Raw genomic sequence first — 27,891 nt, 5'->3', positions numbered from 1 at the left:
GCAGCTTCTAGGGGAAAGCCACGGATCTGAAAAATTTGTTCTCACCTGAGGCAGCTATAGGTACTGGGCAAGAGTCACAGGTCAGGGAACTGCCATAGGCTCCACGTGCTTGGGGAAACTGTAGGGAAGTGTGGGAGGGACTGTGTGATTCAGATGTGAATTTTGAGAGTAGTGAAGGTAATAGTCATCATTCCCTTCAAATCACAGTGTCCGTATCAATGAGAGACGGCAGAGAGGCGTGGAGGAGAACAAGAGACTGGCTTACCTGATAGACATCAAGACTATAGCAACAGGTGACTGTAACCCTCCCTCCCCTCCCCTTTATTTTACCGGCCTTCCTGATCCCTTTGCATTTCCTGTGCCAGGCAGCATATCCCTGAAGGTCCTCTGCGTATTCCCTCTCCCAAGCAGCAGATTCCTGAAGTTCCCCTTCGCATTCCTTCTGCCTGGCAGCAGCCCACTGGACACCAGGCTGTTCTGCTTTCGGCTGTAAGGACACAGCCGTGGGTGGCTGTGGCCTGGACCCAGACTCTGTTCAGCGTGCGCTGAACTGCCTGCACTGCCCGTGAGGTGTGTGAGCTCACAGGCAGCAGGAGAGAGTTGCTGTTGAGAGGGCATCGAGATAAAATGTCACTGCTGTCTGGTTTTCATGTCACAGAGTGTTTGCCAGGGGTTTTGCCCTAATTAGGTCCCAGGCACCTGATTCCCACTGGACAGCATTGAATTTTCAGCACTTTGGGGTACGTCAAGTACTTACACAGTTTCCTTTTCTTCCTTCCCAAGTGGACCTTGTCGGTGGCTACAGCACTGGCATGATCAGCCACGACAGCAAGATCGATTGGCTGGAGCTCAATGAAACAGGCCACAAACTGCTCTTCAGGGACAAGAAGATGAGGGTGAGGCAGGCACCTCGGGCCATGTGGCAGGATGGCGTGTCTGGGGAGAGGTAGAGACAGACATGCCCGAGTGGAGGGAGGGAGGTGAGAAGCACACCTGAAGCACTCGTCATTTTTTGACTGCTCCTTTGAGAAGGATTGGCTGTGTCCAGATTGCATGAGCTGGCAGTGTTGCATGTTTGGTCTTGAGTCATAGCTAATGCTGACCTTAGTTGCTAGACATCTTGCTTCATCTCATCACAGCCGAAAATGAAAATCATAGATCCTTCTGCTGTACGTATGTCTGTGATATTCAAAAAGTCATGTCACTCAGGGGAAGCCCCAGGTGACTAGAAGAAGGGAAACATAGTGCCCATCTTTAAAAGGAGTGGCAAGGAGGACTCTGGGAACTACTGACATGACAGCCTTACCCCTGTGCCTGGGAAGATCATGGAACAGACCCTCCTAGAAGCTGTGCTAAGGCACATGGAGAATAGGGAGGGGATTCGGGTCAGCCAGCACAGCTTCACCAGGGGCATGTCCTGCCTGACCAACCCAGTGGCTTTCTTTGATGGACTGACTCCATCAGTGGACAAGGGAGAGGTTACAGATGTCACTCATCTGGACTTCTGTAAAGACTTTCACACGGTCCCCCACAACATCCTTCTCTCCAAACTGGAGACAGATGGATTTGATGGGTGGACCGTTAGGTGGGCAAGGAATTGGGTGAGCAGTCACATGCAGAGGGTCGTGGTCAATGACTCAGAGTCCCAAGTAGCATCACTGACCAGTGGTGCCCTCAGGGGTCCCTACTGGGGCCAGTGTTATTTAATATCTTCATTAATGATGTAGACGAAGGGATTGAGTGCACCCTCAGCAGGTTTGCAGGTGACACCAAGCTGAGGGTGCGGGTGACACTCCTGAAGGACAGGGCCATCCAGAGGGACTTGGACAAGCTCCAGAACTGGGCCCATGGGAAGCTCATGAGATGTAACAAGGCCAAGTGCTGGTGCTGCACCTGGGCTTATCCCACAGGGATCATGGGCAGCGGAGGAGGGGGGGATGCTGCCCCTCTGCCCCCTCAGCTGAGATCCCCCTGCAGAGCTGCCTCCAGCCCTGAGGAGCAACAGCACAAGGACGTGGAGCTGCTGGAGAGAGTCCAGAGGAGGCCACAGAGATACTCAGAGAGCTAGAACACCTCTTCTGTGAGGAAAGGCTGAGAGAATTGGGATTGTTCATCCTGGAGAAGAGAAGGCTCTAGAGAGACCTCAGAGCCCATTCCAGTACCTAAAGGGACTCCAGGAGAGCTGGAGAGGGACTTTGTACAAGGGCCTGGATGGACAGGACAAGGGAGAATGGCTTCCCCCTGACAGAGTGCAGGGTTAGATGGGATATTTGGAAGAAATTCTTCTCTGTGAGGGTGATGAGGCCCTGGCACAGGTTGCCCGGAGAAGCTGTGGCTGCTTCAGCCCTGAGTGTCCGAGACCAGGTTGGATGGGGCTTGGAGCAGCCTGGGATAGTGGAAGGTGTCCCTGCCCATGGCAAGGGGTTAGAACAAGATGATTTTTTCCAACCCAAACCATTCTGGGATTCTATGATTTCTCCAACCATTTTGGTACAAACTGAAACAGGGACTTTATTGTTCTCTTTTGACAGGTGTGTCATAAGACTAGCACAGTTCTCTCTTCTTTTTCTCATCTTTGCTAGATGAGGACAGTAATGACAAGGAACAGAGACATCCTATAGGACTTCTAAGTCACAAGACATCATATATCTTTGTTATGTCATGTGTCAGGTTACACCTTCCAAACTGTCAGGTTTGTTTCTGGGCAGTATATTCTACAAACAACCAACCTCTCACCTTATTGGCAACAGTCCTTGCAATAGGACCATGCCTGGGATGGACAGTTCAGCCCAAAACCTCAGAGGAAGACCCTTCTTGGTCCCTCAGTTTGTTTCCATGAAAGACTTAAGAGCCCATCCTCCTGTTCCAGCTCTGCAGCTGAGAAGGAACTGAAATAGCACAAGGTGTATTCTGGTTTATATTCATCTGTCCATGTCCTTACATGGACATGTAAGGGAGGCAGGATCTGAGCATTCTGCTTAAAATGCTGCAAGGCTTTAAAAAGGTCTTAATTCCTGGATAGAAATGTGTGTAAATAAGTATGGGATTTTAGGCTGCATGTCATGGAGAAGGTCTGTTTCCTGATGGGTAATGTCTGTTTACAAGATGCCTGCTCGGATGTTCCTGCGATGTTTGTGTGAGCTGGCAGCCCAGCCATGAGCCCAGCTGATCTGTTCTCCTCTGCCCTCTCCAGCTGCAGCTCTATGACATTGAAAGCAGCACCAAGACGACCATTCTGAACTATTGCTCCTACGTGCAGTGGGTTCCAGGCAGTGACGTGGTGGTGGCTCAGAACAGAAACAGCCTCTGCATTTGGTACAACATCGATGCTCCAGAGCGAGTCACCATGTTTCCTCTGAAGGTAAAACTCTGGAGCCTTTGATTGCCTCCTGCAGTTTCTGTTTCTTCTTGCTCGCCTGTGTGGGGTTAGTCAGGGTGGTACAGCAGGAGGGAGACAGAAGGGAACAGCTAGTTTCTCCTGGACAGAATATGAGCTCATCCGTCAGCTTTGTGGCAGACATTTCTGGCAGAAGATGGAGGCAGTTAATATAGCAAGGAGCCGCTTCGTGGCTCAGTCTGCTCAGTGTGAGCTCATTCAGCAGAACTGTGACTGGCAGCACTGTCGTGGTGCTGCCCTCCCATCCCTGCTACCCTACGTACTTCAGGAGAACACAGGAATATTGACAGCTGATACTCTTTCCAGGGGGATATCGTAGACTTGGAACGGAATGATGGAAAGACTGAAGTGATAGTATCTGAAGGGGTGAACACTGTGTCCTACACCCTGGATGAAGGCCTCATAGAGTTTGGAACTGCTGTTGATGATGGGGATTATCACAGGTGAGGGCTACGTACACCGATGGGAATGGCAGGTACCTCACATCACATTCCACATTCCACCTGGGAATCAGTGATCCAGAAGTGGCAGCAGCACAGCTTTCCATACAGAGCTGAACTCTAGGCTCTGAGCATGATGTTGGTGCCATGTCTGGCTATAAAGAACATCAGAGTCCTTCAGGAGTACATATTGAGCATTTACCTTCTCACAGCTTTGTGGTTTCAAGCTCAGGGAGAGGCTGGTCCCATAGACACTGACAGGGATTTGCTGAAGGCAGTTGTCAAGTTAATTGCAGTGATTAGGTGTGTCTCCAGAGCAGCCAGATGTGAAGTGGTGCTTGGGTACTTCTGCTGCTGCCCTTCTGGGGATGGTGGCAGTGTCATGGAAACAGCCAGGAGCTGTGCAGAGTAAAAACTGACTGTCTGAAGCAGTGATGGCAGCCACCTGGGCCTTGCTGACACTGTTATAGGGCTTTTAAAAGTGACCAGGGGAGAGAACTTCATGTGTTCCTAGCACTGTTACTGCTTGAGAGACTTCTTCACCAGGGACTTGCATCAGACACATCATTTTGGACTTGTCCCACACTGCTACAGCCTTCTGCTGATATCTGCCTTAAGTACCTTAGCCCAGGTAGGGATCACCTAGGTCTCTAAATTTTCCCCTGCTCTGTCAGGCCCTGTGTTACACTGTCCTCTTCAGAACTGAGCACACCCAACTTGCTTTGTCTTCAGTGCAGCTGTGGTTAGGAGGCTCCTGTCTCAGCCTGGGATTTTCGTCAGAGAGCTCTTCTGTAACTGAAAGTCTGCAACTCTCTGTTTCAAGGGCTACTGCATTTTTGGAGACACTGGAAATGTCCACAGAGACTGAAGCCATGTGGAAGACTCTCAGCAGACTGGCTTTGGAAGCGAGACAGCTGCATATTGCAGAGAGGTACATCACATCTTCCTGGCTTAAACACTCTCTTTGCTGAATCCCTCATAGAAACCAGGGTCCAACTAAAGACATGGCTCTGTGTGTGGCCTGGAAGATGCACTGAGTTGGAGACTTAAGTGTTCTCTATGCCAGGTGATGACTTGCCCTTTCATCCCAACCAGTAATGCCAGAACAGAGAGCAGGAAGAGATCCCTCTGTGTCAGAAATTTTTGTTGATGTATATAAAGCAGTGTATAGCAAGGCCTAAGGGAGCTGACAGAGATGGACAAACTCGAGGCATCTCTGAAGCCTGCGGAGGTGAAACGTGAGCCTTGGTCATGCCCATGGATTCTGCCATGGAGCAGGGCTAGAGGGCACATCTGAACACGAGTCTTGGCAAAATCCTTCTCTTGAAGCAGGGGTACCCCACCTCTCCCTGAGTCTGCTGCCCAAGTTCTGATTTTCTTTTCTTGGACCAAAAGTGGGCAACAAAACTCAGTTACTGACTAACTTCTTTGCCCTTTCCAGGTGCTTTGCAGCTCTGGGAAACATGGCAAAGGCTCGATTTCTGCATGAAACCAATGCCATTGCTGACCAGGCAGCTCAAGAGCATGTAAGTCAAACTTTTCCTGCTCTGTAGGGCCACAGTTTTCCTGAAAACACTCGCATGCACATTATCTTCTGTGTCCATGCTCCCCAGTGTCATGCTACAGACCAGTACCCGGTCATGTAGAAACTGCTGACATCCTTCATCCATGCCTGCCAGGTCCCTCTCAGGGCTGGCCTCAGTGACTGCTCCCGGCTTGTCACTGCTGGGATTCTCAGCTGTCTTTCGTTTCTGTAATGACCCAGCCCCCACCTGCAGTCCCCTCCATGTTCCATTCCAGAGCCTGTTCTTTCCCTCAGCAAACTGAGCTCACTGGCTGTTTGCAGGGTGGGGATGGCACAGACCATTACCTGGTGCGGGCCCGCTTGGCCATGCTGGACAAGAACTACAAGCTGGCCGAGATGATCTTCCTGGAACAAGTGAGTAAAGGAACAAGGAGTAGAAAAGATTTAATTTATTTCTGAGCAGAGGGGTTTGTGTCCTGCTCTGTAAGAGGAACGGAAAACATTGCCTGGTTTTGCAGTTTTTGCCATGAAGCAGAAGGAGGTATTCCTTTTTCTAAGGTGTAGGATTACACTGAGGTGCATGAGGAGGGTGAGGGAGGATGCATATCCATGTAAAGCAGATGGTACAGTTTTTCAAGTGTTTTCTGCACATCTAACCCTTCCCACTTGGAGAGCTCCGAGGCAGTGTGTCTGCTCCTAATCTGGATTCTCTGCTTTCTGACACAGAATGCCACAGAGGAGGCCATGGACATGTACCAGGAGCTGCACATGTGGGATGAATGCATTGTGGTGGCCAAGGCCAAGGTACAGAATGTTTCTGCACTGGGCTGTGGGCTGAGCTTGCTTGGTAAATCTTCTGTTTGAGAGTCCATTCGGGTCTGGGTTCTCTTCACCTGCCCTACCTGGCTTCTGCTTAGAAGGGCTCCAACTAGAAGGAAAGGTTGCACTGGTGTAAGTACAGACCTGGGTGAATAGTGAGGGAGAGATGTCGCTGTTAAAGTCGGGACAGGCAGAGCGACATAGAATCTTCTTTCAAAGCAGGGACGGGATTGCAAGAAGGCTGCAATCACCTTATTGTAACAGGTTGCAAACATTTATACTTTTCACACATCACACATGTTAACTTTCTATTGGTGCCTTCATAGATCAGGCCATACCCATATCGCTCTACTGTTGGTACATGTAGATCAGGCCATCAGGTCATCCACATGTCAACCTGCTATTGGTACTTTCGTGTATACACACACCAGGACTGATTGCAAACTAGTAAACACAGTTTTTGTCAAGTCATCCTGACTTGCAGAAAGTACAGGAAGTCCATTTCTGTCCTCCATCTTCTTCCTTTCTGAAAGTTGCCCACGTTCCTCTGCATGTTGTGTTCTCCTCCTTTCAGGGTTATACTGTAATCTGGTTTATGTCCACTGCTTCGTCGATAAACGCCAGGCTGCTGACAGGCTTGCTGTCAACCCTGACAGAGAGAAGCTACTGAAATTGGTTTAGGAGTATCTGTGGCTTCAAAAAAGAACAGATAGTGCTGTGGTACACAGGCACTATCGCATTGTGGTTTCTGCTAACTGGGCAGCAAGAGGCCAGGTGTGCAGAGCCTGAGGACGAGCTGGACAGCATGTCCCCTTGCCCAGGTCACCCAGTGCTGCATTCCTCCACAGGGACACCCGATGCTGGAGAAGTTGCGTCGGGGTTACTACCAGTGGCTGCTGGATACCCAGCAGGAAGAGAAGGCTGGAGAGGTCCAAGAGGGACAGGGTGACTACCTGGCAGCCATCAGCTTATATCTGCGGGCAGGGCTGCCAGCCAAAGCAGCACGGCTGGCCATGAGTAGGGATGAGCTGCTCACCAATGAGGATGTCATTGACAGGATCTCCACAGCATTGATCAGAGGGGAACTGTATGAACAGGTGAGTGGCCCTTCCCACTGGGCTTCCTTCTTAGGGGCATCAGGGACTGTACCCCATCCTCTGCACCTGTGAGACACAGGGGGACTGGAAGGCAGCAGAGCTAATTCTCTGTTGATAAATTTGCAGTTAACACTTATGAGGAAATCCTCACTGCATCCATTGTACATGGGTGAGGTCTAGAATTACTGTTATTAATCAGGAAAAAGATTGCATCTCACGGGCAACATGTCTCCAGAATATCCTCTGAGCATTAGTAATTGTCAAGGAGGCCCTTGGGAAGTTGGGAACAAACAGGAACAGAGTTGTGAATCAAACAGAAAACTTGATATCACAGTGGAAATGTCAGTGCTTCCTCATAGCAGAATGAAAAATGGTGGTGTAAGGATAATCTAAATGGAAAACCTAAGGCAGGTAAACAAAGGAGGTTGAAGACTATCATAGAGCCATAAATATCATAAAGAAGGGACATGATTATTGTCACTGTCTAATTACACCAAAAATTGGCAACTGTTTATTATTAGGTAACAGTTCTAAAACCAAAAGGTGTTTTTCCCACAGCACATAATCATGTTAATGTAAGAAAACAGTGCTGAGTCTGCCCAGTGTACAGCTCGGTATCCTGGCTGACAGGGGCCTCTGGCAGGTGCTTAAGAAAGGAAAATAAAGAACAGGGCAGACAAAATACAGGGTGGCACTTCCCCTAGTGTGCTTTCATGGGGTCCAGCCGTTTGCAGGCTACAGTGTACCTGAACATTTTTATTTTTATGTTCAAGAACTCCTGATAGATTTTACTTCCATGAACTTGTCAAATTATTGCTTGAACCATCTGTACTTTTGAGTTACAGTTTTGGCTATGAGTTGAGATATATGTGATGTGAAAATAAAACAGTGCTTTTTACTGGCCTGTGTTATGTGTCCTGTGCAAATTACATTTCTCCAGTCTCAATTTACCTCCAGCATTTTCTGACCATTTCATTTGGACCCAAGAGAACTTAGTGCTTTTCCAAACCTGTCACCTTTTCTTAAGCCTTCAGTTGAAAGAATAACTGTGGAGCTTGTGGCTGCTGGATGCCTGGTTACCGAAAGTATAAATGGTCCAAAAGTGATTAGACGAATCATGGAGGTAGAGTCTGTCAAAAGCCATTAAATATGGTGTTGTGAGGGCATCACAACACAAACTCAGGCTTCTACTGTGCAGGCTGTCAGAGATGGACAGATATAACAGAGGAAAGGGTGCTGTATACTCACTGTGTTATTACAGTCTTTCTTTAGAGGTGTGCTCTTGCCACCATTCAAATACTAAAGCCTCTGGACTGCCAGGATGTCTGTGCTGGGGTCGATTGGGAGAGAGGACAATGGTCTCAGCACCCATGCTCTTTTCTAGAAGTTCCTTAGTCCCCATGCTCTTATTTAGTGGGGCAAGGCAGAGCTGGCGGGGGAGTCTGCGTGGCAGGACTGACAAGCTCTTTTTGTGAGACTGGTAGGGTATGAAGGTGTGGGGAAGTGGTGGCTCTGGAAACTGATGGCTTGTATTTGTCATTAGGCTGGAGACCTGTTCGAGAAGGTCAGGAACCCACGGAAGGCTCTGGAATGCTATGGCAAGGGCAGTGCCTTCCTGAAAGGTATTGTGCTCAAAATTCCTCCCCTCCATCTCCAGCAGGAGCCTGGGTACTCTGGCCTGGTGGCAACATGAACAATTGCTCTGGAGCCCAGAGAAGCCTGAATGCTCTGAAGCTTCCACGTATTGTCTCTTCACTGTGTGTATTTTCACGTAGTTGTACTTGCACACGCAGTCCGAGAACAGTGTCCTGTTCCCAAGCCTTTGACCGTGCTGATTGCACCAGCATGGATTTGGTCTGGCTCTCCACAGGGTCCAGGCTGCTGGGTAACCCACTGGAGCTGGAGTGGCTTAGACAGTCACCATTCCCCTCCCTCCGTGCCCCATCCAAGGCCCATGTTTGCCCCACAGTTCTGCTTCCTTGCTGGCCTGAGGGTGACAGATCTCCTGTTCCCTTACAGCCGTGGAGCTGGCTCGCCTGGCATTCCCCGCAGAAGTTGTGAAGCTGGAGGAGGCCTGGGGAGACCATCTGGTGCAGCAGAAACAGCTGGATGCTGCTATTAACCATTACATCGAAGCCAGGTGGGGGCAGGGGAAGGCTGTATAAGCAGCAGGATACTGGCAGGGTGTGAAGTTGATATCATTTGCCTCTATCAGCGGGGGGTTTGCCTGACTGAGCCCCCACCACGCTGCTTTGCAGTGCCCCCCGTGCTTGCGTGCAGTCTCTGCTGGCACCAGCCATGGATACCTTCCCACATCTCTTCCAAGGTCTTTCAGCCTTGATTGCTCATCCCTGCTGTCCTAGTTTGTTCATCCCCTTTAGCACTGCCACTTACTCAGATCCTTTGTGCTGCTCTGACCCGGGAAGCTGAATCAAGCAGCAGAGCATTCTGGTCTCCCTGGCAGAGCACAGCTGGAGGAGGTGGCTGCTGCCTGGCTCTAAAGAGTGATGGGTTTGATACTAGGTGCTCAGTTAAGGCCATCGAGGCAGCCTTGGGAGCCCGGCAGTGGAAGAAGGCCATCTACATTTTGGACTTGCAGGACAAACAGACAGCAGCCAAATATTACCTCAAGATTGCCCAGCACTATGCAGCTTTACAGGAGTATCAGGTGAGGCCGCAGAACACAGTCACCAGTGCTCTCTGTATCCCTTGGGAATGCTGAGTGTGGTCTTTTCCTGGCAGGTTGCAGAGGAGCTGTACATCAAAGGAGGCCAGACCAAGGATGCCATTGACATGTACACACAGGCTGGGCTCTGGGAACAGGCTCACAAGGTAGAGTCAGAAGCCAAAGCTTCTGGGGACCCCACCCCACTCAGTAAAGTGTGTCTTCCATCAGGTGCTGGTGCACAAGGCACCACCACCTGATCAACCAGCACTCTTCCCAAAGGATGCATGCAGGGCCATCCAGTAGCCAGCAAGAAATCTGTTCCTAGTATTCACATCCTGACCTTCTCTGTCTCACAGCCCCATGTGGGTGCACCTGTGACACAAATGACCCTCTCCAAAAGCTGGTCCTATGTGCTTTGATCACAGTGACAAGCGACTGCCCATTCTCTGCAGAGCATATAGCATGGATACCTGTTTGTTAGATGGGAAGGAAATTGGTTTTCCCCTTCTCCTTCACTGCCATACGTCAGGAAATTGCTGTGCAGCATATTCCCTGTGTGTTCCTTTTGGCAGCTGGCAATCAAGTGTATGAGCCAGGAGGATGTGACTGTGCTGTACATAACTCAGGCCCAGGAGATGGAGAAGCAGGGCAAGTACAAAGAAGCAGAGAGGTGAGTGTCTTCCTTGGTACCCATCTAAGACAGCCCTGAAAAAAATAGCTGTAGTGAGGAGGATCCCTTTCCTGGGGTAGGAGTAGAATTTGGGACTGGGGTTTGGAAAGACCGGAGGAACCCTCGCCACACACAGAGACCTCAAGCTGATATTTCAGGATGCAGAGAGATTTCAGGGAGTGGTCATGTCCTTGACTGAGCCATTTGGATGTGCTTGTGTTCCCAGGCTGTACATCACTGTGAATGAACCTGATTTGGCCATCACCATGTACAAGAAGTGTAAGATGTATGATGAGATGGTTTGCCTAGTAGCCAAGTACCACAAGGACTTACTTGGAGATACTCACCTGCACCTGGGCAAGGTGAGTGCGTCTCATGGCAGGTGATCAGCTAGGCCAAGCCTGGGCAAGACTATCACGATCTCATTGCCTCTGACTGCAGGAGCTGGAAGCAGAGGGGCGCTTGCAGGAGGCTGAGTACCACTACCTGGAAGCCAAGGACTGGAAGGCCACAGTGAACATGTACAGAGTGAATGACATGTGGGAAGAGGCATACAGGGTAATGATCATTCAGAGCTCCCCACCTGTGCGCAGGTCAGACTCTGGCTGCAGGATTCTGGTGGGAACTGCTTTGTGTCTCTTCACTGCAAGATCAGAGCACTACCCAGCCTCAGCACTGCCCCAGCCCTGGAGGCCTGTGGGCCTCCTGCTCTGCAGCATTGAAGCCCAAAAGTAGGGCTTGACCCCTGGGCTCTCTGCAGCAGTGCCTTCCTCCAGGCATTGCTCTGCCCCTGACCACTGCATCCCCTTGTACCTCAGAGGTGTTGTTCTGGCTGCAGCTGCCCCCAACACTGCTCCCCTCGGTGTGGACATGGAGTGCCAGGGTCACTTCTGCTGCCCAAACAGTGGTGTGGGCTGTGCTGAGAAGGCAGCAGCTGTTCTGCTCTGCCCTATATGCCTTTGTCTCACTCTCCCACTCACCAATCCAGTGATGGCCACAGAAGGGTTCCTCAGGAGGGAACAGATGGTTTTGGTGCTCTCTCATGCCAACAGGCATCACATGAGAGAGGCTCAGTCTGCTGAAGGTGAGATCGATGCACTGGGCTCTTCAACTTCCTCTTTTTGGACAGGTGGCCAAGGCACATGGGGGGGCAAACTCCCATAAGCACGTGGCCTATTTGTGGGCGAAGAGCCTGGGTGGAGAGGCAGCTGTGAAACTCCTCAGCAAATTCGGGCTTCTGGAAATGGCCATTGACCATGCAACGGACAGTGGGTATGCAGCTGCCTCCGCCAGCACTTCCCTGCCCTCTGCCTGACCTGAGGAAAAATGGGTGGCCCAAGATAACTCTGTTCACATGGTAGCAGCAGGGCCAGGGTATGGCATGTCTTCCCACCCCACCATACTTCCCACAGGCATTCCACTCCCTTGACACATCGCACTTTCCATCCCCATGTCAGTCTCTCAAATGCCAAGTCTGAGCTGTGCAGGCAAAAGCAGTTTGTTCCTTAACCTCAGCAGGAAGGGCCTTGTGAGAGCCTCTGAGCATGAGAGGAGGTATTCCTCATGTCACCATAAGTAACTGCCTGCCACAAGAATTTTGGCCCTGCTCTGCACTGGGCCAGGTGTCTGCCTGCATGGCCATTCTCTGCTTCTCTCCCCCAAGCCCATACATCTCTCAGCTCCTGCAAGTCTTGTCACCTCCCTTTGGGATGGAACCAAGGGCCTCGGGTGCTAAGAGCAGGTGTGAAGGAGTTGAATTTCCTCAGTGGGGACTCTAAAAGTTCCTGTTCTCTGGGCAGGAGCAGGTGAAACCCGCAGTGCCCATTCACTTTGGACCCTCTCTCCTCTCCCAGTGTCTTGTGCTCTCCTTGATGTCTTGCTCTTGATGAAGGCATGCCCTCAGAGCACAGAGTCCTGCCCTCACCCCATTTTCGCTTTCATTGCAGGGTCTTTGAATTTGCTTTTGAACTGGCCCGCCTCTCCATGAAGCAGAAGATGCCAGACATCCACTTAAAGTATGCCATGTTCCTAGAAGATGAGGTAATTTCTCCCCTGGAATAGGTGGGAGTTCTCTGGTTGCTCAGATAGCTGAGCAGTTGTGCCGGGACTGCTGCAGCTGGCACAGTTCTGGCTGGAGTCACTGCACATCCAAAGGGCTCCACAACCCCAGGCTCCACACACATCTTTGCTTCATAAACCCTCCCTGCCTCATGGTAAGTAGAGGAGGTCATGTAATTTATCGGGACAGGAAGGGCATGCAAGCAAATTCCTTCCTTTCTCCTAGGGCAAATTTGAGGAGGCTGAAGGAGAATTTATTAAAGCTGGGAAGCCCAAGGAGGCGGTGCTGATGTATGTGTCCTTCCACATCCTGGCCTGCTGCATCTGCTCTCCCCACATGATGCCAGCCTGGATGCCTCTCCAGCATCAGGCTGCTCCGTGTCATCCCCCTTGTTCCATCCCGTGTCGGTTCCCCCAGGTTTGTGCACAACCAGGACTGGGACGCGGCGCAGCGAGTGGCTGAGGCCCATGACCCTGACAGCGTGGCTGATGTGCTTGTTGGACAGGCACAGTTTGCCTTTGAACAGAGGGAGTTCCAGAAGGCAGAGGCCTTCCTCCTGCGAGCACAGAGACCTGAGCTGGCCGTAAAGTACTACAAGGTGAGCGTAGTCTGTAGCAACATCATATTGCCTTCCTCGCTGGACAAGAACGTAGTTTGGATGGAGGAGTGAAATCCACCTCCCAGCTCTCCCTGTCAGCTTAATAGCCAAAGAAAAACCATTTACTCAGGGGGTTCCTAGAGGAACTTAATTCTGGCCTGAAGACTGAACCAGTGGATATCACAGCATAGCTTTGCTCTCTCACAGTTCCTAGAAGAGGTGTCCTGCCAGAATATAGGTGGTCCTCAGGGGTAGCACAAGTGGGTGCATTTGGTGTCTAAGTGCCCATTCCACGGAGATAGCTGGAATGGATGAACACGTTCCCCTGAGGTACTTTGGGTGAGTGGATAGACATAGGTGCCATTTGGGGGGAAGAAAGAATTGGATGGTGCTGCTGTGGTTGTTTCTTCCATAGGTTCTCTGGTGAGATGACATGAGGGGCTAGATATGTTATGTAATGCGGGAGTGTGAGGGATCCTGGTGAACTGGTGAAAACTTCTCCCCATTGTGCTTGTGCAGGAGGCCGGCATGTGGAGCGAGGCCCTGCGGATCTGCAAGGAATACATGCCTAGTCGGCTGGGAGAGCTACAGGAGGAGTGTGGCAGGGAAGCTGGCAAGAAGGGCTCTGGGTAGGGAATGCTGTGGTCAGGCTGCAGGAAACAGCCAGGTAGCTCTTCCTTGTGGCCATAGTGCTGATGCCTTACAGGCTGATGGGATCCCTGGTGGGAACCCTGATCCGGTTGTTTCCCTCTTGAGGGCTCTAGACTTCTTACTGCAGAGGTTTCCTCTCATCCTTCCTCCCTGCTCTGGAGGCTTATTGCTGCCATTTAAGGTCTCCCAGATGGCCTCTTGCCACATACATATCTCCACGGTGTCCTTTCCTGCCAGTGCGTCTCCCAGGGGTCCTCAGTCAGTTCTCTCCTCAGCACTGTGTGCGCTCTGCCACGTGCTCCAGTCTCGTCTGAGGTCCCTGGCTTACCTGTGCTGTGCACCTCCCTGCCCACACCCTACACACTGTCTAGAGGATCTCTGGCAGCATCCCAGCCCTGCTCACAGCCTGCATTCCTCCCTGCAGCGGAACCGAAGGGCTGCTGGAGCAGGCCCGGGAGTGGGAGCAGGCTGGGGAATACGCCAGGGCAGTGGACTGCTACCTGAAGGTGCGGGATCCCAGCAACAGCGTCCTGGTGGAGAAGTGCTTGCTGAAGGTACCGTCAGGGGCTGTGATTCCCCTCACTTGCTCTGCTGCCTGGGAACTCTCCCACAACCTGAGAGCACCTTAGAGATCCCAGTCACTGCAGGGCACAGGAGAACCTGCAGGCTGCAGTGGCTGCAGAGCTGAAAGCCTTCCTAGCTGTTTTCTTGAGCCATGATGGGCTGTGCTTACCCTGCATGGCGCTGACCCCCTTGCTCTGGCACCACTGCCTGTGGCAGGCCAGTGCCTGTCTGTGTGCCCACAGCTCCCTGCACTGAAGAGCTGCACTTTATGCCTCAGCCCTTGCTAGAGGAGCACCTTCTTGTTCTGTCCCACCACTCTTTGTTTTGTTCTTGTTCATACTTCTCACTCACATCCATGTCCTTGTACCAACTTCAACAGTTATGTCCTTGTTTGATCTTCTGTGTGTGAAAGTAGCTGGGCTTTGCTTCTCTGTCTTGCTGAAGTGAGCTGCCATTTCTTCCCCCCTTCTCCATAGTTCAAGTGCTTCCAACTCTCAGTCTTTTAGCTGGGACTGAGAACTTCCCAGCTTTATCCTACTCTCCCACAGCTTTTATCGTTTGTGCTGCTGACAATTTCTCTTCACAGGCTGCTGAGTTGGCTGTGAAATTCTTGGGTCAGTCACAGAGCGTGGAGGTGACACGGACTGTGGCTCCTCAGCTGGTGGCCATGAAGAAATACAGCGTGGTGAGGGTTGGCTCCTGCCCCCAAACTGCTGGAGAAGTACTGACTGACATAGGAAGGGAGAGCTCTATCCAGGGGAAGGAGGCCAAGTCACATCCTGGGGTGATGGGTGGATGGCTCTATCCAGAGTTAGGCAGTACAGAGTCTTGAAGGAGGATGAAGGAGGGGAAGGAATCAAGTCCTGGAGTAGTGTGAGAGAGGCAGGCCTTGGGAGGAGGCAGGAAGGAGAGGAGCAGGTTATCTTTTGGGAGGAGACTTTCTGTTGTGGCTGTGTGCTGGTCTGCACCAGCTTCAGCCTGGAATGCATGGACTGTCTCCCATGGGACCGTCTCTCGCCCTCCAGGCAGCTGAACTCTACCTAAACTTGGACCTCATCCGAGAAGCTATTGATGCCTTCATTGAAGGGGAGGAATGGAGCAAAGCCAAGCATGTGGCCAAGGAGTTGGACCCTAGGTATGTCCTGAGCTTTGCAAATTATGCTCTTCCTGCTCCTTCTCCCACTCCCAGATGATCCCTTGTCCTGTCTTTTCCTGTCCTGCAGTCCCCAGATTTCCTGGATTCTTTCCACAGTGGTCTTCCCAGGCTCAACAGGGCACATTTTCCACAGCTACCCTTCTCAAGCCATTTACCATTCTGACACTTTTCTGTTGTCAGACATCCCGTGAAGATTGTTATTCCCTTTTGTTCCATCCCTATCCGTATCTCCCTTTCCCTTGTCATAGTCCTGTGCATGCAATTTGTTCTGAAAGCCCTGTGATCCCTTGTTTTCCTCACACGTTATGCTGTGAAGAGCTGCCTCGGCCCTTTCCTCCCCCTTCTACCTGTGTGCCAGCAGCCCACCAGCAAGACACAGCACAGCTGGAAGTCCTCTGGTTCCAAGGCTGAATCCAGCCTCTGCACTGATGCAAGGCACAAGGATTCTTTCTACCCACAGGTCAGAGGAGTATGTGGACCAGCGTTATAAAGAGTATTTAAAGAACCAAGGAAAGGTGGATTCGGTACGTATTTGGGATGTCTTGCAGGCAAGGGAGTGATGTCAGGACCTGTGCAGATCCTTGGGGCCTTTCTCATGGGGCTTTTGCCTGACTATGCCCACGGGTGAGAAATCTGTATGTGCCTGTGAGCCGTGGCTATTCCATACCAGAGCACGGAATCACAGAACAGTTTGGCTGGGAAGGGACCTTAAAGCTCATCTCATTCCACCTCTCTGCCATGGGCAGGGACACTTTCCACTAGACCATGTTGCTCCAGGCACACATTGCTGGGTCATGTCCAGTCTTTCGCCCAGCAATACCCCCAAGTCCTTCTCCCCTGGGCTGCTCTCAGCCATTCTCCACCCAGGCTGTATCTGTGTGTGGGGTTGCTCTGACCCAGGTGCAACACCTTCACTTGGCCTTGTTGACCTTCATGAGGTTTGCACAGGCCCACCTCTGCAGCCTGTCCAGGTCTCTCTGGATGGCAGATGGGTCACACTGGCTCTGTAAGTTCATGCCACGGAGAGGGAGGGACTGTGTGTCTGGGAGAAAAAGACACAGGTGAGCTGATGCCTGCCTGGATGTGAGTAGGAAGCCTGGCCTGCACAGTGAATTTACGGTTGCTTCCATCCCCAGCTGGTGGGAATCGATGTCATGGCTGCTCTGGATATATATGCAAAGCAGGAGCAGTGGGAGAAGTGCCTGGAAGTCGCAGCTAAGCAGGTGAGTGCCTGTGTGAGCCCTCGGGGACAGGCCCAGGGCCCTGGCACCTTGGAGCAGGGACAGCCGGAGCGGGTGGGCAGCATGGGGAGCTCAGGAAACACCACACCACTGTGCCCATCATGGCCAGCCAGGCTGAGTGGGGAAGCATATTGTGTTTAAATTTTGTGGTTAATGGAGCATTGGAAGAAGCTAAATGAGTTGTTTGGACTGAAAGTAATTGGTACCATGGAAACAGAGGGGTCTGTAGAAGAAAGCCTTCTTTCTCCATGTTCTGGAGAGCCCTGGTGTTAGTTGGAATGAGACATCTTTGTCAGGAAAGCAAATTCGACATTTTTTCGGTTTTTCTGACCTAAAAGTAACAAAATTACCTGAGCAGGGTAATAAAAATGAAGAAAAGCAAAATTAAACTGTTTTACAGTACTCTTCCATGTCAGTAACAGAAGGAGAAAGCTCTCAATTACCAGGATCTCCTTCGAGGGATGGTTTGTATTCAGTGGTTATTGATTGGTGATTGATTGGTTAATGATTCAGTGGTTGTTGATAATGAAGATAACCAAAGGAAGGTGTTGATTTTTTGGAATGAGGTATTGGTTCAGATTGAATAACAGGGCAGCCCTGGCAGTGGCATCTGCCATTAGTGGAGACACCGCAGTTTATCACTTGGGCCAGCACTGATGCCTTGGAAAAGCACTGGGAATGTCTGCGAGTGTGGTTTTATAACTTTGGTTCCAGCAACCTGAGTTTGGATTCTACTAGAACAAACTTGATTTTGCTTAGACTTGGGCTTCTCTGTGGTGCAGATGGTCCCTATTGTAATCGTTGTTCTCTTGGAGGCTCCTGTACTGATATTCTGTTTATCAGGAGCCGCAGGTGTTGATCTTCATCCACAAAAAATAACTGCACACTCCATTCCCTGGGAAAGGCTCTGTCCGTTTATTGTTGGCCAGTCACCCCACGGTCACGCTGAGCCCAAGGAGATGTTGGTCTGCTCGTGCCTCTTAAGAGCATTAGCACCACCCTGCTCTGTAACCAGTTCAGAATATCATCACTTTGACTCAGCTGATATACAGTGATTATACAGCAATAATGTTACATTTATCAGAACAGCTCACATACCAGACTGAATCTTTATCCCAAGCTGTGCTGAGCCTGGGTGTTCAACTTCTAGACGTCTGCTGGGGCACTGGTCTCTCTTCTGCACAATAAACTTGCTTCCATTGCTCAGTTTTTAACAGGCACATTTTGTGCCATTTTCTTCCTTATTACTATATTTAAGCGTGTGTGAAGGAGGTCTTTCCTCGCTTGAATTTCTGTGAGGCCAAGAGCAGTCCTCAGAAGTGTCTGTGGGGTCAGCACAAGTATGAGCAGTGTTCCAAGGAGGTCTGGAGTCCTGGAGCTGTGACATCCTGTGGAAAATGGACTAGAGCAGCCTTGTAAATTACAAACATCTTCACCAAGGGTTTTAGCTAATTCTTCGCTAGACTAAGGGCTGGCTTACAGTCAGTACCCATGGTGCCACACAGTAGAGTGCTGCATCCTTCAGGTGTTTGACAGTATTTCTTTGGCAAGTGCTGAACAGCTGGAAAACAGCTGTATCTGCATGTGTGGAGGATCAGCACAGTATCAGCTAGCCAGGATTAAGGTGTCAGTAGGGTCCAAATCAAAACCCAGGTGTGCTGTGAACAGTCTGGTTCTGATTACCTGTCTTGCCCTTTGGGACTCAGGTGCGTGAGTGGGTGCACACATGGCTGAATCTGTCTCCACGGAGGAACAAGTCTTCAGTTCACGAGTCTCATGCTGCTGCTTTCTGTGTGTCTTCTCCAGAACTATAAAGTCCTGCACAAGTACGTCGCTCTGTACGCAACACACCTGATCCGGGAGGGCAGCTGGGACAAGGCCCTGCGCCTGTACGTCCACCATGGAGCCCCTGCCAACCCGCAGGTAATGAGGGCAGCACCACATCCCAGTGTGCTGGGATCTGCCACCTGAGTCAGGCTCCCAGTCAGAACTGGGACTGCCAACTGTTCAGCACGTCCAAGCCACTCCAGCCCTGCGGTGGATTCTTCCAGAGGGCTAAAGGCAATCTTCTGGCACATTCTCTACTTGAAGCAGCAGGGGGAGTTGAGTGTTTGTGTTTGTTTTGAACACCTTGAGCACCAAGTTCAGAACAAAAGGAACCATTTGCCTCTCAGAGAGCACTGGCTGCAGGAAGCATCCTTCCATCCTTCCCATTCCCTGCATTGTCCCCAGCACTCCCTGCAGCCAGCAACCTGCAGCACTGCCACACCAGGAGCCATTCCCTCAGTCTGTGCCTGGCAGCAGGAGAGCTCCAGAGACACTGAGTCCTGGTCTGGCTCCTTCCACACTTCTCTCCTTTTTGTTGCAGAATTTCAACATTTACAAGCGTCTCTTTGTGGAGATGGTGAATGCCTCTGGCATGAACTGTGCCGAGGCGTACTCCAGCTGGGCGGACCTGCGGGATGTGCTCCTCAGTCTGGTGAGTGTGGCCATGGCCACCGCTGCCCTTTCAGCTCCAGCCCCTGGGGACTCCTGACGGGACAGGAAGAAGAATCGTACCGGGTGGCATGGGTAGTGTTTTTAGAACACAAGCTCAGGGGAAAGAGATGGCAGTGTGGACAGCAGGACAACAGGATCATGTGAAATGAATGTGGCTGAGCAAGAGAAGGCAGAGAAGAAGGTGACTCTGCACTCGAGGCCAAATCCTAGAAGTGGGTCTGGACATTGGCCCTTGCAGAGCTCTCTGTGTCACTGCAACATGAGAGGCTATCATGACACGTCCACTTCTCATCCTACACCCATATTCACCAGGCTGCATGGGGAAAGCACAGAGCTACTGAGCCTGGAAAATACAAGTCTTCCCCATCTTCCCAGGGATGCTTAGAGCCTTCTGCTCCTCATTCCTGTCCCAGAACACCTCAGAGCTCATGATTGCCTCATCACTGTTTCTGTCCCACAAATAGCACAGACAAAATAGCTCTAGCACAGATGAAATGAGCAAATCCCCCTTTGTCCATCCAGACTCACTCCTGCCTCCAGTGCTGGCTGTTGTTGCAGTACTGTTGACTATTCCTGGCTCCCACAGCCTCCTTCCTTCAGCATGCTGTGGGAGGCCGAGCACCCAAGGCCCGGCCCCTTTCCAGTTCTAGAGGTGCCTGGATATTTCAGTTCCCTCTCTCCCTGGGCTTTCCTGGCCTCAAGTGGATAAAGAGTGCCCTTGTGCTCTCATGCCCTCAGTTACTCTCATTTTCTCTTCTCAGTGTGAAAACCTAGTGAAGTCCAGCGAGGCAAACACTCCGGCACACGAGGAGTTCGAGAGGATGCTGCTGATCTCCCACTACTGCGCCACCCGCTCCGCTGCGCAGGGCCTGAAGCAGCTGGTGAGGCTTTGCAGTTCCTCTGCCAGGTCACCACCCTGAGTGGGGAACCCTGAGGGGATGTGCAGGTTCAGGGATATCCACAGGTTACTATTCCACTTCATGGAGCACTTAGATGTATCACGGATGCATGGGAATAGGACTGCAGTGATCTGGGAGCCCTTCACCAGCAGGTGAAACTGGAGATGGTCTTCCCTGCTTATAGTGGCAACTGCCCCAGCCATTGAGGCTGAGCTGTAAACCAGGGGAAAGCTGATCCATGTGTTTGGCATGACTTGTGAGAGCAAAGGCACCACAGAAAGTTAGGGATTCACAAAAAATCTGGTCTTCCCAGGAGAGGGATTGCTTCCTCTCTGCTGTCCTGGGCTGCGAGAGCTGCTGGGCTTCACACAATCTTGAGAGCAGCTCATCTGCCCAGGGCTTTGGCAGGTGCTGGCCCTGTGTGCTGAGCCTCTCAGGGGGCTTTGGGAGCTCACGGGCCTGGGAGGGGGGCACAAAAGGCACTGTAAGTATTTTGGAGTCTTTTGTGGACTGGGAATTGTTGTGGACCACAATATGTAGCAGCCTCCCTGCTGAAGTCTTGATCCATGTGGGATTGTGGAATTGTGCTAGAGGTCTGTATTAGTGTGGGACTGGAGCTGTGATGGAGAAGGCTGCAAAAAGGAAAGGTTGCCACAGCTAGGACCCCAGTGAAAGTCACAGGGGAGACTGGGACTTCCCCAGGGCTGTATGTGTGGATGTTGGGAGTCCAGAACCATGTCAGACAGCAAGTCTGTACAGACCCTCACAGCTGTGGAATGTTGAGATGCTGCCCAGTCTATTTGGGATCATGGAGCAGGGGTGGCCTTGACAGTTCTGGTGTGATGATGTATATCTGGTAAGCAGAAAAGTGAAATCCCCCTTTAATTCCTCATCTCATCTCCACTCCATAATTCTTACATAACTGAATACAAGAAAAAGCTTACTGAGACTGTGGCTGGAGTAGGTTTCCTGGAGAGGCTGGAGAGTCTCCATCCCTTGAGATAGTCAAAACCTGACAGGCATGTTCCTGCCTCTGCTTTGACCAGGGCTCGGGCAGGACTTGGCAGTCACCAGCAATCCCTTCCAACCTCACCTGTTCTGTGACTCAAATGGGGGGAATTTGGGGTTGGCTTCTACTGAAAAATAGCAATGTTCATAAACAGAAGAACTTCACCCTCAGGTGACAGTCCCATGTGTTCAGTAGTGAGGGAAGTCAGGGTCAGAACTGAAGCTTTTGACCTTTGTTTGTTACCTGTAGGGCACATGTGGGTGCAGAGTCCCTGCCGTGAGTCTGGGGTGGTGTGATCTCATGAGATCCCTTACAAGCTGTTTTTTCTGTGCTGAATTGTTGTGTCTTTCCTGTCCTCCATGTTCACAGGACACCATGGCTGCCCAGCTGTCCATTTCCCTGCTGCGCCACACGGATCTGCTCCCTGCAGACAAGGCTTTCTATGAGGCTGGGGTAGCTGCCAAGGTAAGAGCTACCTGCCAGCAGAGCAGAGGAGGAGGTGGGGCACCCTGGGTTCAGAGATTCTCAGCTTTATCTTCCCAAATTCCCCCCTGATTGCACTTGCAGCCCAATAGCCAAACTCCAGCAGCTGTCCAGCCTCAGGCAGGGAGGACAGACCTCAGCCAACCGACAGGACCTGCAGAGCCAGGGGTGGACAGAGGCCACATTATGGCTTTGTTAGTGTGGCTGTGAGACTGCTCTGGGTCACTCAAGTGTCTGACAGTCTGCCCAGGTGACACATGGCGAGGACAGCAGCATGCCCTCACAGCCTGGACCTGGCTGTGCAATAATGGAATCATGGAATAGTTTGGGTGGGAAGGGACCTTAAAGCTCATCTCATTCCACCCTCTGCCGTGGGCAGGGACACCTTTCACTAGACTAGGTTGCTCCAAGCCTCATCCAGCCTGTCCATAATGCCTGGCTGCATTGTGCGGGACAGCCTGTGGCCACGGGGCTGGTTGTCCCAGGGACTCATTCCTCGGGGGTGGCAAACTGGGATGTGCAGTCTCTTTGTCCATTTCCTGTGCTGCAAGTGGGATGCTGTCACACAAAGAGAGCCATGTCCTCCCCAGACGTGGCTCTGGGAGGAGAGCTGTGGCTGTGAGGATGAGCTGCCCGGTCTCACTCGGGGTTCCTCTCTGTACCAGGCAGTCAGCTGGGAGAACATGGCATTCATCTTCCTGAACCGCTTCCTGGACCTCTCAGACGTGCGTATGGTCTGCGGGGGGGGGCTGTCCCACTAAAATGACACCGAGCAGTGGGGCCACCGCAGACCCCCAGCCTGGGCAGGGCACATCTGAGGCTCTTATGGCAGCACATTGGAGTTCATGCTGATGGAGAGCCCCAAACCCCACTCAGTGTGTGTGTGCACAGCACTGGGTACCCTCACACCACCTGTGGGAGGACCTGTCATGGAGGGCACCTGTACAGCCCTGGGCGTGCCAATGCCACAGTGCACGTGGCAGCAAAGAGCACGTTGGCCTGACAGTTTAGGCCTGAAGTCCTTATGGCTATAGGTGCTGTTACAGCTTTTGGGATGAGCTCACTTGAGTTGTTCCAAGGGAAAGAAAACTACCTGGGGGGTGGAGGCCACCACCCAGTGCCTTGGCCACTGAGATACAAGACTCGAGAGTCCCCTCAGCCCCTTCTTTGACCAGCAGGTTGGTCATCAGAAACACCAAACCCAAGGGAGCTGACAGACCTCACTGTGCCACACTCCCAAGAGCTGTTGGCAGCTGCTGGGGGAAAATAAAAGCCCTGGATTACATCTTTCCCTTCTTTGAGGCCACCTGACAAGTTTGAGTAGGAGAGTGTCTGAGGGGCACTGCAGAGGGTGGCCGTGGATGCCAGGAGGGCCTGGTCACCAAAGCACGAACAGACAGGGGCATCCTCACCATGAATTGTGCTGTGAGCTCCACAACTGGCATTGCCCAGTGCTCCACCACTTCTCCTTTCCCAGGCCATTGAAGAAGGGAACCTGGATTCCCTGGACCACTCTGATTTCCAGGGAACAGACATTCCTTTTGAAGTGCCACTTCCAGCCCAACAGCATGTGCCTGTGAGTGTCACCTGCATTCTCCAGCTCCTGTGAGCAGTGATGGTACTTCAGGGCCCTCTGAACAGGGACTGGGATGAAGCTGGGATGGTAGGGACTACTGGGGATGGAAACAGAGCCAGCCCTGGCCCTGCTCTGTGCCCCCCACCCCACTGCAAGCGCACACACACACACATTCTTTCCCATGCTCTCCAACACACACACACACACGCACTCACCCTCTCCTGTGCACCACCCGTGTGTGTGCTCACCTGTGCACGTCCTGCATGCCTGTGTCCTGCTCTCCCCTGTGCTCCCTGGGGCTGCGGGGCTGCAGCCAGGCAGCGGCACAGCAATTCCAGGCCATGCACTGGCCTGTGCCTGCAGGAGGAGCAGCGGGAGGAGGTCAAGGACTGGGTGCTCACCATGTCCATGGACCAGCGGCTGGAGCAGGTGCTGCCACAGGACGAGCGCAACACCTACGAAGCCTCACTGGTGGCAGCAGGGACCGGGGTGCGCTCCCTGCCCTGCCTGCTCACAGGTAAGCTCCAGGCCAGCTCACTCAGATAGGGGATGATGGTGCCATGCAGGGAGTGGGAACATGCTGCCGGGCAGGTCTGGGAGAGGAGTGGGGAGACTGTGGCTGCTGGAGGAGATAGAAGGACCCTTTTGTTACTGGGAGGGTGACTGAGCGCTGGAACAGGTTGCACAGAAGTTGTGGCATCTCCATCCTTCCAGACAGTCAAAAGCCATCTGGACATGGTCCTGGGCTGGGGTGGCCCTGTCTGAGCAGGGGGTTGGACCATACAGACTCCAGAGCCCTTCCGACCTCAGCCACTCTGTGTGATTCTGTGATGGCTCAGGCTGGCACAGCTCTGTCTGGGGACTCCAGGCTGGCCAGCACAGATGCTTGTCCCCGGGCAGCACCTGGCCCTGCTCTGCCCTGCTCTACAAAAGCTGTCACTTCTGGCAAGGTCTGTTCCCCATGTGCACACTTCAGACAGTACTGGACTGCAGTGCAGGACTTAAAGAGGATCAGGGAAGGGAGAGCAGAGGTGAGCCACCAGAACAGGCTTTAAAATCAGGAGCTGGGTGCCATTGTTTGACCTACTCACTTGGGTGTCCTTGGCCAAGGGCAGTTCAGCCTTCATCTTCATTTGATCCTGCCACTTTGAGCACCCCCTTCTTCATTCTGGTCTCTGAAAGCCTGAGGCAGTATCGCTCTCTCCACACTGTGCCATGGGGCAGCCCCAACCACGGCAGAGGGAATGGATGCACCAGGTTTGGGGGTCTGCTGTGGGGCTCAGCTTGTTCTGAATGTGTCACTTTGTGCCCAGGATACCCTGTACTAAGAAACAAGATCGAGTTGAAGCCAGGCCGAGAAGTCAACAAGGACGCGTGGTACAAGTTCATGATGGCTGTCAAGGTGAGCCAGGACCCTGTGGGGCAGGCAGGCAGGCTGTGGGTTCAGCCCCTCATGCTGACAATAGTCATGCTGGGTGAGTCACTCTCCCAGGAAGGTTTATTTCACTCTCCCAATGTGCTGTTGGGTGGGAATTAACAGCCCCCCAGCCCTGTCAGCCCCCGGGGTACTCTCGGGGAGCCCCCTGGGAGAGGGCCCTCTTTCCAGTGCCAAGACCTCTCTCATTCTGCAGACATCCCACAGCCCTGCAGGCCAGGATGTGATCGAGTTTCTTCGACGGTGGTGTGGGGCACTCCCGAGCACCAGCTTCTCGTTCCAGTGAGCAGGACTACGGAAGCTTTCAGGGCAGTTCTTCAGCACCCTCCCCTTCCACCCCCAATAAATGTGTATCTCAACCCTGCTGTGCTCCTGTGTGCCAGGGGATGCTGAGCCCACAACACAGGCAGCTGCTGGGGCACAGGGCCATAAACCCTGTACACGAGTCTCAACCTCCACCCTGATGGACGACTGTCACACTGAGACCATGGCTCTGTCAACATCCCTGTGCCTAGGGAGTGGTGAGCATGGACATGGACTCTCCCAGCAGCTGCACGGTCCTTCCCTCAGCAGGCCAAGCTCCCAGCCAGCACTTGCCCAGCAGAGCCACTCACAGAAGCCAGTGTGGAAAAGTTTATTTACTCAAGAAAGCCAGAGGCTCACACCAAAAGGATTCTTCACCTTCTGTTCCCTGCCCTGCCTGAGCACGGCACAGCCAGCTGACCTGCTCGCAGTGCCACCAGGACTTGGGCCCCGGCACCTCTGCTCACCCCAGTCACTGCTGACAGACATGACTGCTGACAGAGCCTTCAGCATGCCAGGAAGGGCCTGGCAGCTTGGGGAGAGAAGGGGGAGAGTGTCTGGGGCCCAAAGCACCTTCTGACCTGCAGGATCTGTGCCAGGTAGGGTGGTGGGGCGGGGGGAGAAGGAAGGCACACCCCTCACCCCTGCAGCCCACCTTACCCACAGCAGGGCATGGTGCAGGTGTGATGTCACCTTGCTCTGGATCACAGCACTCCTGCAGCACCACCTGGGAGTGAAGGAGCACGTGTAAGTGCAAGGCTGTGCTGCAGGTCCCAGCATCGCACTGATACCACTGGCCATGTGCTTGGGAAGAGGTGTTTTGGGGGGCTGGTGTGGGCAGGGGCCCTTTTGATGGCAGAGCCCGCACCCTGCTGTCCTCAAGCATGGCCCATGTGCTGCGCTCACCTCTCCAGCTAGGCACGAGACTCAGCCAGCCCTGCCAGGAGCTGCTGCCTCTCTCGGGGTGGCCTCTCCGTCACTGCACTTGGCCTGGTCAGCTACAGAGAAAAAAAAAAAGGGGAAAAAAAAAAAAGAAGGGGAGGGTGGCAACAGTGTGTGATGGGCAGTTTACACAAGGAAAGAACAAGGCTTGAAGAACAAGAGCCCCTGACTCTCAGGGGCATGAAGAAGAGGGTCTGTCCACAACTCTCAAGATGAAGGGGTGCCAGTCTGGCACCCAGGCTGGCCAGAAAAGGTTCCAACTCGGCATCCCCCCCTCCCACTGCTGCACAGTCTGCTTGTTTCCAGCAGAACCCAGCACCTTCAAAATGCAGCACAAAGGGAGCAACTGTGGGGCAGATACAGGGAGACCCATCTGGCTGGACAGGGCATACCTGCTCTTTGTCCCAGCTGTGTGCACAGGGCCCGATGCCCCGGAAGACCAGAGCAACCAAACAGCACCTGCCCGAGAGCACGGCTTCTGCAGCTGCCAGCAGCAGGGAGGGGAACCAGAGGGCCAGGGCCGTGTCCTGTGGAGCAGGGGGTCAGCAGAGTGTGGGCACTGCACCAGGCTGCCTGCACACCAGGCAGCAGGGGAGAGAAGAGGGAGACAGAAGAAGAAAAACGAGAGGAAGCAGGGAGAGAAAGAGGCTGATGGGAGGAGCACGGGTGTGTGGCGGCCCCGCAGACTCACATAGATGCGCGTTGTGTTGAAGGGACAGTCGTTGGTTGCGATGGCTGTGCGGGCGTCCGCAGGCAGCGCAGAGCTGTTGCAGCCCCTGACCAGGTGTGTGCCCCGGCCGTGCACCGTGAGGGCGATGGCCAGTGCCAGCCCCACGCTACACGCGGTGGACAGGAGGCAGTTCAGCAGGGACACGCTCAGCAGGGTCCAGTGCTGCAGGCAAGAACACCCGACTGGGGCTCGCCCAAGATGGGGGAAATGCCAGGGCCCGGCACCCCCATCTCTGCAGAGCTGCTCTGCAGGGTCGCGGGCGTGCTGGGAACCCGGCAGACATCTGCTCCGACATCCTGCCTCTTCCAGGACGGCTCGTTGCCCGCGGATGAGCGTCTCTCACCTTTCACATCCTTCACCCCCTGTGAGCTCGGCGCCACCGGACGCCCCCTCTCACGGGCTCCGTGGGGAGCCCAGCACGGGCCCCACTCGGCAGAGCGCTGGGACCCCCCCGCCGCAGCTCAGCCCCGCGCCCCCCGCTCCGTGTCCGCCCCCCCTCAGCCCATGAGGGACCCCGGCGCGGCTGCAGCTTCACCCACCGAGGCGCTCCCGCCCTCCCAGGGCCGCCGGCGGGGCCGAGCCGGGCAGAGGCGACACCCGCAGCCCCGGCAGCCGCCGCCGAGGCGGAAGGAGCCCGCGGGGCCAAGGTCCAGGGGAGCGGCCGTGGGCGAGGCAGGGCCGTGCCGAGGCCCCCGGCCCGCTCGGCCCCGCAGCCCCGCACTCACCAGGACCGCCCGGGACAGATTGTGCGACACCAGGATGGCGACGATGCCGGCGGCGATGCTCTGCGGGGAGACCCGCGCTCAGCAGGGGCCGGGCAGGGCCCACCGTCCCCCGCCCGGCCCCTGCTGAGCGCTCACCAGCAGCCCCGAGCACACCGACACCACGTTGGCCGCCGCGTACTCCGGGGTGACGGCTCGGCGGGCGCCGGCCACGTGCCGCAGGACCGAGCCGTGCACGATGGCGCCCAGCACCAGGCTGCCGTGGCCCAGCACGATCAGCCCCAGCCCCGAACGCATCAGCCGCCGCGGCTCCGCCAGCGCCCCCGGCCCCCGCCGTCCCCCGGCCATGGCCGCCGCCACCGCCGCCCTCGCACCGCCCCGGGGCAGGGACGGGCGGCCCCGGCCCGC

At 53.5% G+C, this 27,891-nt stretch overlaps 2 protein-coding genes across 3 annotated transcripts in view; one reads left to right on the top strand and one right to left on the bottom strand.

Moving 5' to 3' along the window:
• The window catches only part of IFT172 (intraflagellar transport 172), a 36,378-nt gene extending 11,233 nt beyond the window's left edge, over positions 1 to 25,145 (top strand). For both annotated transcript variants that reach the window (XM_027749482.2, XM_039387476.1), the window contains 35 exons: positions 208 to 293; positions 784 to 896; positions 3,194 to 3,361; positions 3,704 to 3,840; positions 4,661 to 4,768; positions 5,279 to 5,363; positions 5,684 to 5,776; positions 6,089 to 6,166; positions 7,030 to 7,278; positions 8,822 to 8,900; positions 9,298 to 9,418; positions 9,802 to 9,946; positions 10,021 to 10,110; positions 10,519 to 10,616; positions 10,843 to 10,978; positions 11,058 to 11,174; positions 11,746 to 11,888; positions 12,563 to 12,656; positions 12,901 to 12,965; positions 13,093 to 13,273; positions 13,793 to 13,902; positions 14,349 to 14,478; positions 15,075 to 15,173; positions 15,514 to 15,623; positions 16,105 to 16,168; positions 16,781 to 16,867; positions 18,692 to 18,808; positions 19,254 to 19,364; positions 20,146 to 20,265; positions 21,662 to 21,757; positions 22,441 to 22,500; positions 23,253 to 23,351; positions 23,715 to 23,868; positions 24,665 to 24,753; positions 24,983 to 25,145. In XM_027749482.2, the coding sequence (XP_027605283.1) occupies positions 208 to 293; positions 784 to 896; positions 3,194 to 3,361; positions 3,704 to 3,840; positions 4,661 to 4,768; positions 5,279 to 5,363; positions 5,684 to 5,776; positions 6,089 to 6,166; positions 7,030 to 7,278; positions 8,822 to 8,900; positions 9,298 to 9,418; positions 9,802 to 9,946; positions 10,021 to 10,110; positions 10,519 to 10,616; positions 10,843 to 10,978; positions 11,058 to 11,174; positions 11,746 to 11,888; positions 12,563 to 12,656; positions 12,901 to 12,965; positions 13,093 to 13,273; positions 13,793 to 13,902; positions 14,349 to 14,478; positions 15,075 to 15,173; positions 15,514 to 15,623; positions 16,105 to 16,168; positions 16,781 to 16,867; positions 18,692 to 18,808; positions 19,254 to 19,364; positions 20,146 to 20,265; positions 21,662 to 21,757; positions 22,441 to 22,500; positions 23,253 to 23,351; positions 23,715 to 23,868; positions 24,665 to 24,753; positions 24,983 to 25,072 (3,922 nt within the window). In that variant the 3' untranslated portion in view covers positions 25,073 to 25,145. The remainder of the gene's footprint in view (positions 1 to 207; positions 294 to 783; positions 897 to 3,193; positions 3,362 to 3,703; positions 3,841 to 4,660; positions 4,769 to 5,278; positions 5,364 to 5,683; positions 5,777 to 6,088; positions 6,167 to 7,029; positions 7,279 to 8,821; positions 8,901 to 9,297; positions 9,419 to 9,801; positions 9,947 to 10,020; positions 10,111 to 10,518; positions 10,617 to 10,842; positions 10,979 to 11,057; positions 11,175 to 11,745; positions 11,889 to 12,562; positions 12,657 to 12,900; positions 12,966 to 13,092; positions 13,274 to 13,792; positions 13,903 to 14,348; positions 14,479 to 15,074; positions 15,174 to 15,513; positions 15,624 to 16,104; positions 16,169 to 16,780; positions 16,868 to 18,691; positions 18,809 to 19,253; positions 19,365 to 20,145; positions 20,266 to 21,661; positions 21,758 to 22,440; positions 22,501 to 23,252; positions 23,352 to 23,714; positions 23,869 to 24,664; positions 24,754 to 24,982) is intronic.
• Positions 25,146 to 25,404: 259 nt separating this feature from the next.
• On the bottom strand, positions 25,405 to 27,831 carry KRTCAP3 (keratinocyte associated protein 3). Its single transcript, XM_027749491.2, has 6 exons — positions 27,622 to 27,831; positions 27,487 to 27,546; positions 26,723 to 26,923; positions 26,424 to 26,558; positions 25,996 to 26,087; positions 25,405 to 25,816 (listed from the first exon to the last, which is right to left on the bottom strand). The coding sequence occupies exons 1-5, from the start codon at positions 27,829 to 27,831 to the stop codon at positions 26,004 to 26,006; spliced, it is 690 nt and encodes a 229-aa protein (XP_027605292.1). The 3' UTR covers positions 25,405 to 25,816; positions 25,996 to 26,003.
• Positions 27,832 to 27,891: the final 60 nt, after the last annotated feature.

This window comes from Pipra filicauda, unplaced genomic scaffold (assembly GCF_003945595.2).
Source record: "Pipra filicauda isolate LSUMZ 115617 unplaced genomic scaffold, ASM394559v2 scaffold568_size315820_pilon, whole genome shotgun sequence".
NCBI classification, from domain to species: domain Eukaryota; kingdom Metazoa; phylum Chordata; class Aves; order Passeriformes; family Pipridae; genus Pipra; species Pipra filicauda.
This window is presented reverse-complemented; position numbering and strand designations above follow the sequence as displayed.